Source organism: Podarcis bocagei (assembly GCF_964188305.1).
Source record: "Podarcis bocagei genome assembly, chromosome: 10".
Lineage (NCBI taxonomy): Eukaryota > Metazoa > Chordata > Lepidosauria > Squamata > Lacertidae > Podarcis > Podarcis bocagei.
The window spans coordinates 36,444,622-36,455,750 of record NC_138135.1 but is presented as its reverse complement, the minus strand read 5'-3'; the positions used below and the strand labels follow the sequence as shown (position 1 = coordinate 36,455,750).

The window sequence follows — 11,129 nt, the reverse complement described above, 5'->3', positions numbered from 1 at the left end:
CAAATCCTATGTGTCCCTTATGATAGTTATCAGCAGTCAAAAGCACACAGGGCACAATAGCATGTGCCTTGTCCTGCCGTGTGCATTTAATATTTAATAGTCTCTCTTCTGTTTTTTACACATCGTCGCTTGACGCTTCTTAGAATAAAATCAATGAAAGCATTCTTGGCAAAGCTGCTGTCAAACCAGCCAAAAGGCTGCTTCACGTGGCCTCAACATATTCGATATTAGCTCAGGGCGTGGTTGCACCTGCGTTGCTTGGGCCCCTAGGGCTAACCTCAGGTATTTGGACAGCCCAGGTGAAATATTAAAATGATGACCTGCACTCCCATTCAGACTTCACTGCTCTGGCAAAGTCTTCCTCATGCCTGGCTATGTGACTTGCAACAGACTCCTTCTGTTCTGGAGCCGAGTCTGCTGGGATCATTGACTGGCTCACCTCTGCTCCTCCAGAAGTTCTGTCTCCAAGTCCTATTAGGGGGGTACTGCCCAGCTGCCAGGCAGTTAAATCTGGCATGAGGCACCCACTGTACCATTTGTCCTTCCTTGCTTCCAATAGTATGTAACCAGAGTCCATTGCTCAAATTATTTGGGGGTATGGGGCACTGCCCCACCAACCTCAGCCTGCCCTCAGCCAGCCTTCACCTGCCTGCCTTCTTACAACTAGCTGTGATGACTCTGCCTGCCATTGGCCCTAGCTCCCTTGGACGTTGACCTTCCTGCCTCCCGCCCCACCAGTCACATTGGCACCAGTCACAACCGGGGGAAAGGTAAAGGGACCTTAAGGAAATCTACAACCCCCTGAGTCACCTCCTCAGCTGTTGTTGAGATGATGCCCACAGTGGCCTTTGAAAAATAGTAGCTGAGAGGGGGCTCATCATCATCATTTTTTATTTATACCCCGCCCATCTGGCTGGGTTTCCCCAGCCACTCTGGGCGGCTTCCAAAAAAGTATTGAAATACAGTGGTCTGTTAAACATTAAAAGCTTCCCTAAACAGGGCAGCCTTCAGATGTCTTCTAAAAGTCTGGTAGTTGTTCTTCTCTTTGACATCTGGTGGGAGGGTGTTCCACAGGGCGGGTGCCACTACTGAGAAGGCCCTCTGCCTGGTTCTCTGTAACTTGGCTTCTCGCAGTGAGGGAACTGCCAGAAGGCCCTTGGCACTGGACTTCAGTGTCTGGGCATCACATCTCCTTTAATTTGAACACTGAGAATAGATATGTTCTGCTACTACATCAGCAAAATGGTTTCCCCAGTTAAGATGCCTGTGGCAGACACCTACAGTTACCCTATATCAGTTTAGTTTCATACATTGCACCCATTTTGAAGCAAATTTCATAACCTGTGATGCTTTTTCCACTCTCAGTGCTGGCCTTGAGCCTGGTTTGGCCGTGGTGAAGTGTACTTGTAGGAAGTGCAGTGTGAACCTGAGGTGAACCACAAAATGCCAGAGAAGAAGGGGGAAATAAAGATCTACATCGGGTACAAAGGGGTGAGTGAATATTTACACTGGAAAGAAAGGTGTGTGTCAAATCAACCTTACCCGATGGTTGAAGGGAATCAAAGACCATCATGCTCCCATGGGAAGAGGCCTGTTCTAAATCAAGCTGGGCAGGTGCGGAGCCTAGGAGACTCCAAGGGCAGCTCCGCCATTTCCTCCCTAGGGGTAGGAGGTCACCAGCAGCACCTCTTATTTGCCAAGAGGCCGCTGTAGTGGTGACACTGGGTGGGGGGCTACCAAGGTGGTGGCAGATCTGACTTCCAAGGCTTGCACCACAGCTGTCACTGCCACTATGGCAACAGCTGTGGGCAATGCATTCTTGGAGGCCAGATCTGCTGCCCCATGGATCCTACCACCTAAGGCAGTTGCCTTGCCTTGCCTTGCCTCATAGGTGGGCCGGCTCTGAGTGTGAGTCTGTGCACATATCCCCTGTATATTTTTTCTTAGCTGATCTGGATGGCAAAGCACCTGATTTGCTCAGAAGGATAAGCACTGGAAATTCCTGAGCGTCTGCAGGCATGATCAGCTTCTGCTCCAGGGATCGAGTGTACAAAAAAGAAAGAGAACGAGGGAAAGGGAGAGAGAGTGAGACTTAAAAGACTGTTCCTCGTGGTCACTCTTGAACTTTCTCAGTACATTAACAGCTGAATGTTAGGTAAGTATAGAAAGCAATGAAGGGGAGGAGGAGCACAATGGTGTTATTGTTGGCCAGGGGTCTCCCACCAGCCCATATCCTCTTGGTTTCTCAACTCCCAGAGAGGTGCAATTTATCAACTGACTTGATGAATGGTCACGGATTCAATTGTGGGGTGGGGAGAGGCGCAGGATCCTTCCCCACCCAGCTGCTGGGGTGACTGTCCTGTTGACGTCAGACATTTTTACCTCATCTCCTGGCACCGGGACGTTATATTTATAACAGCACCAGGAGTAGTGGAACTGGAATAGGCGTGTCCCTACTCCATCATCTCTGCTTTTTTCCTCATTTGCTTTTAAAGCTGCCCTTAGAGTGTGAGAGAGCAATTTCGCTGCTTGTCTCGCTCGGGGAGAGAAGAACGAGCAGAGCTGAGATTATTTGCCGAGTGGGTGTGCGGCAGGAATTTCCCTGGTTTGCCCTCTGCTACTGAAGAAGACGCATCTAGCCGTGGGAGCACAGAGCACACTCAAGGTAAATCAAAGACCAAAGCTACCGTGATGGGATCATAGAGCAAGAGGTTTGGTAGGAGGGAGTCCTGTGGCTCTTTCTCAACCTGACCCCAGGGCATGCTGCTGTGGTGCAGTTTGTAGCTTCATTTCTGGATTGCTAGTCTGCAGATGGGATTTTCCTTTCATGTTTTTAGCATTACAAAGACACCCATCGACAGCCATTCTCTGGCTCTTTCCTAGAATCTGAAAAGTGCAAAAAATTCCTTATTTGTGTATACGCACTGGTGCGCAAAGCATGCCTTCCCTGTAGATTTATTTTGCGTTCTCACAGCTAGCAAGTCTTAACTGGAGTACCTGGAATTCTGTTGATTTAGCCCTGCTATTATTAAGCAAGTTGGTGTCCCGTTGGCGTCAATGTGTTCATTCTGTTCAAACGCATGCAGCACTGTTTAATTGGTTTGTGGATCTGGCTGTTTGACCTCTAGCTATCAGCTGCATGTGGTTTTAGAAAGCTGTACACCCTTAAGTGGAGGGTAGCAAACCAGGCAGTGAATGAATGATTTGCAGCCCGGTACTATGCATGTTTACTTGGCAGCAAGTTTGCATAGGTCTACAGCCTGAGTGCTTAAAAGTATTTTTCTTTTTCTCAGAAATGGAGAGGGTGGGGGGATTTATGCCTGGCCCTTGTGCAACCAAGGCAAGTGCTAATGTTAAAATGACACATAAGGCTTCAATAGGGGTTCTGATTTGGAAATTTCTCACCAGAAGTAGCAACTTACCCTGCATTCAGTCTTTATGGTGAGTTTTCTGTATTCAGTTATCTGAAGGAATGTCTCTGAGGACACAGCAGATGGAGGAAAGGGGTGTTCCTGCTTGATACAGTGTTGACAGTCCTTTGGAGAACGTGGTGCATTCGCCTACACCTGCAGGCAGTTGGGGCCTGGCTCAAAACATTAAATATTTGGTGGCCCACATTTGCCCCGAAATGTCACATTCCATTAGAGGGCAGCGCCAGACCCTAAAGTCAGTGGGGTCAGACCCACACACAATTACAGTGGTACCTCGGGTTAAGAACTTAATTTGTTCTGGAGGTCCATTCTTAACCTGAAACTGTTCTTAACCTGAGGTACCACTTTGGCTAATGGGGCCTCCCACTGCCGCCGCGCCGCAATTTCTGTTCTCATCCTGAGGTAAAGTTCTTAATCCGAGATACTAATTCTGGGTGAGTGGAGTCTGTAACCCAAAGTGTTTGTAACTTGAAGCGTCTGTAACCCGAGGTACCTCTCAACACGCATAATCACACAGAGAGAGGCATTTTTCATGGGGAAAAGAGATATGTATTTGTTTTTCAGTAATTCTGTTGAAGTTTCGCTTTCCATTTTTCATTCCTTTGGACTCTCCACTTTGAAAGTTTGTAAAAACAAGCAACCCAACAAAGTTTGACTGTGCAGAAGGCAAAAAGCAACCAGTAATGCCCACTGGAGATTACACCGCCAAACTTCAAGCCACACCATATATAGCTCTTTAGTCTGAAACTTCAAAAGGCAATTGCACCCTGAAAATACTATACTTGAGTTACAAAATGTATGCCTTTTGATTACACGATCCTCACAGTAGTAAATAATATTTTTAAATATAATGGTACTACTAGATTAGTTCACCATATGCCTAGATTCCATAATCCATAACTCAGTTAATAAAATAAGGCTTTATCTGAATCAGCTTAATAATTATTTGATTCCTTTGACATCTCTAAGTAGTGTCTGACTTGGTTCAGCTGTTCTGATATTATCCCCTTCATAGAATTGTAGGGTTGTAGTCCATTTCACTCTCTTTTTCAAATCATGCTTTATCATGCTTCTCTTAATTTCTACAGGTCTTCCTTTAAGGCGGCATCCACTTTAGGGCTGTCCTGAGGCACCATGACCTCCCGGCCAGTCTGTCAAGGCTTAGATAGAGACTATGACTTCCTCTGCGACACCAAGGACTATTGGGGCGTTGTTGTGGAATCCTTTGCTACCGCTGGTGCTGTCGTCACAGCCATCCTGATCGTTGTGCTCATTTTCCTTGTATGTAAAGTCCAGGACAACACAAAGCGAAGCCTGATCCCCGTCCAGTTCCTCTTCCTTCTGGGCACTCTAGGAATCTTCGGCCTCACTTTTGCCTTCATTATAAGGCTCAACGAGAGGACTGCCCCCACCCGCTTCTTTCTTTTCGGGGTCCTCTTCGCCCTCTGCTTCGCCTGCCTCCTGGCCCATGCCTTCGACCTCATCAAGCTGGTGAGAGGAAGACGCCCATTTTCGGTACTGGCGCTGCTGGTTTTCGCCATCAGCCTGACCATTGTGCAGATTATCATCGCCATACAGTACGTAGCCATCAACAGCCAAGAGCTGAGAGCCCTGAACTCCACGAAAGGTTTGACACAAAAAAGCCGCGTGGACTTCGTTCTGCTTCTCATCTACGTGCTTTTCCTGATAGCCCTCCTCTTTGTGGTCTCCACTTTTGTTTTCTGTGGGTCATACAGAAGGTGGAAGAGGCATGGCACACACACCTTCTTCACAGCCCTCTTCTCCATAGGCATCTGGGTGGCCTGGATCAGCGTGTTCATGACAGACTTTGGGAAAAGGCCAGAATGGGACGATCCCACTATCAGCATTGCTCTGGTAGCTAATGGGTGGGTCTTCCTGATGATATATGCAGTGCCTGAGCTCTGTTTCCTCACCACTCCACGGAAGCCCGGAGACTACCCTCCAGAGAATGATGCCTGCCAGCCTAAAGTCCTGAAAAAAACCTACGGAGTCGAGAATCGAGCCTATGCTCAGGAAGACAACGCACAAGGTATGGCTATCCATAGCAATGCCTGTATGTCTGGGACTGGCAAGTGCTTTGTGTGATAGAGAGAGCATCTTTGGCAAGCTAAAAATATTTAGACTGTTTTAGGAATGCTGCTGAATTATTATTTTTTAACCCATTTCAAAGCATTCCCTATGACAGCTTCCCTTGTTCTCATTTGGTGTTGCAGAGCACAAAGAGGGTCACACTGGAAGTGTCCTTGGAAAGGCAGGCACTCTTTAGGAAAATTCTGGGCCACAGGGAAGGTGGGAGGCCAGCTTCCTAGCGTTTCCTGTGATGCAGGCTCACTGCCACCTAAGTAAATGCTTATATAGCCAATGCCTATATAATGATTTATGGCATTCATTTGTCACTTTTCTTTCTTTCTTAAATCTTAAATCTCAAATCAACATGTTGCACACCACATGGATCAGGATTCAGTCAGGTCCCAAAATGGGAAATCTTTTTGGGTGGCTGAAATCCTAGATGCACTTACCTGGGAATAAGGCCCATTAGGGGCATCTAGCCCAGTATCTAACCCACTGCCAGAGTTCTCCCCCAGTCCTACCTAGAGATGTTGGGGATTAACCCAGGGACTTCTGCATACAAAGCAGATGCTCTTATGGGCGTAGCCAGGATTTTTGTTAGGGGGCAGGCCTTTTGTTAGGCAGGGGTAGTTATGTATTTATATTTATTTTTATTGATTTGGGGGGCAGCTGCCCCACCCTGCTCCCCCCTGGCTACACCCATTGATGCTCTGCCTTTGAGCTACAGCCCTTCCTTTATGCAAAAGACAAAGGCTTTCATTCTGAGTAAATACAAATTGGACTGGGCTGCACAACACAACACACTACATCAGAGGTTTTCAACCTTTTTGGCTCCACAGCTTCCTTGAGCAACTACATTCTTTCTGTGGCACCTCTGTGGGGCTCAGGAGCCCAGTTATGTCACCCCCTTGCCTGCAGGGCTGGCAGCCTCTCATGCTTTTTTGAACACCCTCGCTTGTGGAGTGTTCCCTCTCCTCTCTCCTTGGGAGTCCTCTGGGCAGCCCAGTCTCTGAGCTGCCCACCCTGCCAGAAAGAGAGGTGCTCCTCACACTGCCCCACAGGGGCCTGGGAGGCGCCCCCTGGCCAGCCCCAGAGGCACCATTTGCCCGCAGAGCTTGAAGCCAGGGCTGCTGTAACAAACAGCCATGCAAGCCTTTGGGAGAGATGCAAGAGGGTGTCAAAGAGGAGGGAGAAAGGGAAGAAGGAACAGAGGCCAGTGTTGCCCACAGCACCCCTGACCATCCTTCAAGGCACCCCAGGGTGCCACAGCTATAGTTCCAAGGATGCTTTAACTGCATTGTGTATACACAACTGTTGCTGTAGATGGTTGTCTGGAAGCAAATGGAGTTTTCTTTGTTTTTGTGGCAATATTAAATACACTGACTCACTGCCTCCCCTTGCTTGTCTTTTTCAGTTCCAAATGCAAACAGTGGCCCTTCATATCCTCCATATTCAACTCACTTCCAGCTGCAGGTAAATAAACAGTCTTTGATTTTCAGTACGGGAATGATTCGTTGCAATGCAACTTCATTCAATCAAGTGGCCTATGAAGGAATTTCAACATGTTTGGATAATTATTAAACATTTTCGAGTTGGTGGTGGAGCTGCCACTCACATGAGGTTATGTGGTCTTGGGGCTGTGTGGGATGCAGAGAACAACTCAGCCAACAAGCTGCATTTGACGTCTAGGTAACGTGAGTTCTTTTTGGCTGCATCGAGACAACAGAATAGTGTATGTTGGGGCAGGTAATAGAATTGGCTGTAAACTGCAGATTGCTGTAAATTGCAGTTGTATAGTGGGCCCTGTATGCAACGTCCAAGCCAACCTGAGATCACTCAGTGAGCATTTTAATGCCACTGCTGATATTATTGGAGACAAACAAAGTCAAGTATGAGTGAAGGCGATGCTTCCTTCTGATCACATGGTTGTTAACCAGTCAGGAATGTGTGCCTCTCCCCTCCAAGCAGTCAAAGATTATTGCTGTGGAGGTGATGAGTCTCTGTGCTTCTAGCAAATGGTGGACGAGTTGCTTCTTCTCTAAACAGGCAAAGAAAGAGAGGGGATTGTGGGGAGCTTCCATGCCCAAACTTCGAACGGAAGATGCCAGTAACTGGGGAAGGAGGGGTTGGGATCACACTGAAGCACTTTATTCACCTTATGCAGCATTCTAGAAAAATAATTAAAAGGGAATCAGTTTTGCAGCTACCAAAAGCTTTCATGACCCCAACCCAGCCCCATTGGCTCAAGTATATTTCCATGCAAAACTAACCATGTGGTAATGTATCTAGCATGCAGTTTTGTTTGGGCGGGTTTTCTTAAAAGGCCTGCCACATCAGGAATCACAGACTACAGACTTAAGAGTTTGGCTGACCTTTACCCCCTGATTAACGAAGGATTAAGAACCCAGGCTCACTTCCATTATAAGTGACCCAAGCATTGGATTTTCTTCTAGGTCTTGGGAAAAGTTGACTACTACCAACCTGCCAATGCAAAAGTTGGGGCAGGGGGCTCTGAGTCTCTTCCTCAACCTAGTTAAAAAACAGTTCTGCTTTCTCAAAAGAAACATTCAACAGAATATATGTCACTTAAAAACCTTATAATTCCACTTCCTTCCTCTTTTCTTGCCTAGAACCTTGAGCCCCAGCAGGATTTCTCCATCCCACGGCCGAAAACTCGAACCAGCCCATACCAAGAGTATTCTGGAGGGAAAGGTGTCAAGTAGCCATCCTGCTACGAATGCCAGAGAAGCCATTCTGAGTCGGCGGAGGTGCTGGAAATCATCACGGATATAGCGGTGCTTCAGTTTTTATTAAATCAGGGACAGAACTCAGCGCTGCAGCGGATGAAGGAAGATGCCTGTCCTTTTCTCCTGCACACCTTTTATATCTGCCTTTGTACACTTGGCACTTTATAATGTTTTCTTTTACCGTGTTCCTTCATTTAATGAATTGCTGTAGGCTTTTTTTGAGGTAGCCTCTCCCCTCGTGTGGTTACAATCACGCCACTCTTGCTACCTTGCTGCCCTGCCTTCTGCCACCCAAGTGCTGAGGGGCAAGGTCTGCAGCATGGAGCTTTCTCTATGGAGCTCTTGGTGTGGTTTAGACCCCTGATTTGCACAGGATTCTATATCACCTGGGGGGGGGGCATCCCATAAATTGGGGGGGGGGCAGTGAGCCTAGCCATGCTCTTCCCCTCCACAGCTGCAATTGCTTAAGAGGCAGTCTCCCAAATAGGGCTTATGGCTTCTCTCAGTTCCACAGAGAATTCTATACCTCAGCATTTTGCCCAAGCTTGTTTTTCTCCTCACAACACAAACAGGAAAGATTATATCCATCCCATTCACTCGTGGGGTTCCCTGTGAGTAAAAATGTGAGTAAAGCTCAAGGAGTATTCTTGGCCCAGGCCAAATACCTGAAATGTATGTATTTGCGTTTTCTCCTAACCTCCCCCCCCTCTGCCTTTGAAGCATTGGAATTTGCAGGAATATTCGATGATAACTGTACCATTTAGAAGCCTGCGAAATCTCCAGATGTCTTCCTTTTAAGAGGTGGCCTGTATCAGTGATGGTCTTTAGTCCTACGTGCAATGCCAGGCCTGTAAGAGCACTGCTGTCCTCAAATCCTGTCAAATTCCCCCTGCCCGATTTTGTGGAACTGAGTCACAAAGGGAAGTGGCCGAAACAAAAACAAATCAGTTTTCAAACCAGGAAATCGCAGTATTTTTAAAAGTGAAAGTCATTCCAAACTGTCTATAGATCTGCTTTGAACACAGGAAGAAAGCAGAGGGAGGGGGAAAGAAAACAGGTTTTAAAACTGTGTACAGCTTTGAATGAGATTTCTTTACAGGCTTCCTGCTTTTGCCACTGATGCCTAATCTCTCCCCTGGTGAGACTTCCAAGCCCACTGAGCCTGCTTAGGGGACCTAACATTAAGACTGCTGGGAGATGGGGAGATTGCTCTGCTTTGCAGAGGACAACCCTGCAGTTTGAAGGCAGTGATGTGTGGCAGCATAGAAACGGGATAGTAGATTAGAATAATTATCTCTAAATATGCGTCTCCTCCTATAAATTAGCACATGCAAATTTTATGTGCTGTTGTGTAGAGAGGACCCTTGACTATATGTAATACACAAACACAAACATAAGGAAGTCCTCTGAGTGTGTGAACAGTGGTGTGAACAACCAAAACAATGCATTATGGGGGGGCAGGGGGCGGAGGCAGATTGCAAGAAATTGAGGGATGGGATGGGATGGGCAAACTGATGCATGACCATCTCCTGCCAAAGCTACATGAGAGATAAACATGATCTCTTGAAGTCAACATGGCAACAACTCTACAGAGAGCAGTTAGTCAAACCCTCCTGGGGGAAAAATCCCTACCTATAGATCTTCTCCGCATGAGTTTCTGCCTGTCATTATTAGCAGATTTCAGTGATAGAGAAAGGGAAACTTTGGAAGCATAATGGTGGTGGCGGAGGGAATTCACTGAATGCCACTAAGGCTGAAATCCTATACCCGCTTACTCTAGGATCAGCCTCGTTCAACTCAGTGGGGTTTCCTGCAACTCTTTTACCACAGCATTTTAGGACATACTAATGCTAACCTCTAGCAAAATGTTGCATATTGGAGTGCTGCTGTTCAGGATTCCTCCCACTCTACTCTGCTCTATTCCCCCTGTCCTGGTATTCCATTCTCCTTCCTGCAAGAGCCAGTCACAATTTTGTTGTCACTAAGCTTGCTCAGTCTCCTCATTGGGCTGTTTGGAGAGGTGGTTTCCTCCTAAGAGTTTCGCACCTTCCCAAAGATTTTCTATACTTCTGCAAACCTTGGGGTTCCTGCTGATAGTTTCCTCTTGGTGCAGTTTTCGGCTATATAAGGACCAGCACATAATAGTATTAAGATTGATATTATATGATTGCTTTATATGATGATGGCAGATGGGGAAGAACACTGGCGATCACAAGCCTTACCCATATGGCAAACACTTCCAGAAAGTTGTTTCAGATTTTAATGGGGAGTTGGGGAAACTCTTTTACAACTGGTTCAAGAAAAATAAGACACAATTTAGAGAAAGTCAAGGTTCTTTTTCCATTGATTATAGTGGGATACGTTAGTCCTGTGCTTAACAATGCTCCCATTAAAATCCATGGGGGAGGGGGGAGTGCACAATTTTGCTCCTTAACCTGTGGGAAAGGATTCTTCAGGTTTTGTTTTTGCTTGTGTGCTTGTAAATGTATTATATTATTATTTATTTGTTTATTTCTCATACCACACGGAACACATTGGTCTGCATTTAATAAATAATTATAGATGGTGTGTATTGATAATGTGTTCTTTTGACAATTTCTGTTAATGGTACATATCCACCAAAGCACTTTGCATAGGTACGAAGACCATAGCAGAGTTTCAAGATACAGTGATACCTTGGGTTAAGAACTTAATTCGTTCTGGAGGTCCGTTCTTAACCTGAAACTGTTCTTAACCTGAAGCACCACTTTAGCTAATGGGGCCTCCCACTGCCGCCGCGCCGCGGGAGCATGATTTCTGTTCTCATCCTGAAGCAAAGTTCTTAACCCGAGGTACTATTTCTGGGTTAGTGGAGTCTGTA

General features: G+C 46.5%; 1 protein-coding gene across 1 annotated transcript; it reads left to right on the top strand.

Annotated features, from left to right (window-relative positions):
- The first annotated feature begins 2,465 nt into the window (after window positions 1-2,465).
- LOC308595432 (retinoic acid-induced protein 3-like) lies at window positions 2,466-10,837 on the top strand. The gene is made up of 4 exons (XM_081209571.1): window positions 2,466-2,665; window positions 4,520-5,481; window positions 6,937-6,995; window positions 8,153-10,837. Exons 2-4 carry the CDS (start codon window positions 4,566-4,568, stop codon window positions 8,243-8,245), a joined length of 1,068 nt encoding a protein of 355 aa, XP_081065697.1. The 5' UTR covers window positions 2,466-2,665; window positions 4,520-4,565; the 3' UTR covers window positions 8,246-10,837.
- The last annotated feature ends 292 nt before the right edge of the window (window positions 10,838-11,129 follow it).

Bases quoted from the DNA above. Each gene is read 5' to 3' on its own strand.
- LOC308595432 (XM_081209571.1), top strand. From the start codon at position 4,566: ATGACCTCCCGGCCAGTCTGTCAAGGCTTAGATAGAGACTATGACTTC. The intron at 5,482-6,936 runs GTATGGCTATCC...TGTCTTTTTCAG, and splicing joins TCAGGAAGACAACGCACAAG to TTCCAAATGCAAACAGTGGC. The intron at 6,996-8,152 runs GTAAATAAACAG...TTTCTTGCCTAG, and splicing joins CAACTCACTTCCAGCTGCAG to AACCTTGAGCCCCAGCAGGA.